At 52.2% G+C, this 1,025-nt stretch overlaps 1 protein-coding gene across 1 annotated transcript in view; it reads left to right on the top strand.

Annotated features, from left to right (window-relative positions):
- Positions 1–1,025, top strand: part of LOC103460533 (alcohol dehydrogenase 1-like) — a 7,946-nt gene that overhangs the window by 5,026 nt on the left and 1,895 nt on the right. Inside the window, exons 4-7 of the mRNA XM_017303371.1 lie at positions 1–61; positions 143–403; positions 472–604; positions 992–1,023. Coding sequence (XP_017158860.1) covers positions 1–61; positions 143–403; positions 472–604; positions 992–1,023 — 487 coding nt within the window. The remainder of the gene's footprint in view (positions 62–142; positions 404–471; positions 605–991; positions 1,024–1,025) is intronic.

The raw sequence follows: 1,025 nt of genomic DNA, 5'->3' as shown, positions 1-1,025 counted from the left end.
AGTCTGTCTGATCGGCTGCGCCATCTGCACCGGCTACGGAGCGGCCGTCAATACCGCCAAGGTGCCCTAACACGACCCTCACTGCCCAGACCGCTCAGGTCAGATAGGGAAACCATCAACGGCTTTAATCCATGGCCTCCAGGTGGAACCGGGCTCCAGCTGCGCCGTGTTCGGTCTGGGAGCCGTGGGTTTGGCTGCYGTCATGGGCTGCAAGGCGGCAGGAGCCAGCAGGATCATCGCCGTCGACATCAACCCGGAGAAGTTTGAGAAAGCCAAGGTGTTGGGAGCCACTGATGTGGTGAACCCCAACGACCACAGCAGACCCATCCAGCAGCTGCTGCAGGAGATGACTGGCGGCGGAGTGGACTTCTCCTTCGAATGCATCGGGAATGTGGAGGTCATGGTGAGGGTCAGGGTCTCACGGTGTGTGAACGCCGCGGGCGGATTGATGAGTAATGTGTTTACATGCAGAGCAGCGCCTTGGAGTCATGCGCCCCCGGCTGGGGGGTCAGCGTGATCGCCGGCTGGACGGACATGGAGAAATTCAGCGCCCCGCCCATCCACCTCATGACTGGACGGAAATGGACGGGAACTCTGTTTGGAGGTGAGAAACRGACCTCAGAATCAGAACCAGCAGCTTCTGGAGTTAGCGTTAGCATTAGCTAACGGTAAACCGCTCGTGACATCAGGTGACACTGATTAACCAATCAGAAGCTCCCGAAGCCATGACATCATCACTGTTTTAATGACTCATAATAATAAACTTCTACATTAGAAACATTTTAATGCAGAATTTCTCTAATTATTTTTATAGCTTAGCAACAATAAATYATTTTATTGAAAAAGTTTGGAGGTTTAAAGGTGTGTGCAAAAATGTGGTTTCAGATTTATTTTGGTTATTTTTCGTCATGCTCAGCCCCCCGTATATTTCAGTCTGGATACAGCCCTGTTCTTAAAGGGACGGTACCTGATGATGCTTCCTCTGCTGCAGGGTTTAAAGGGAAGGACGGCGTTCCTCAGATGGT

The sequence above is a fragment of the Poecilia reticulata genome, unplaced genomic scaffold (genome assembly GCF_000633615.1).
Source record: "Poecilia reticulata strain Guanapo unplaced genomic scaffold, Guppy_female_1.0+MT scaffold_254, whole genome shotgun sequence".
NCBI classification, from domain to species: domain Eukaryota; kingdom Metazoa; phylum Chordata; class Actinopteri; order Cyprinodontiformes; family Poeciliidae; genus Poecilia; species Poecilia reticulata.
This window is presented reverse-complemented; position numbering and strand designations above follow the sequence as displayed.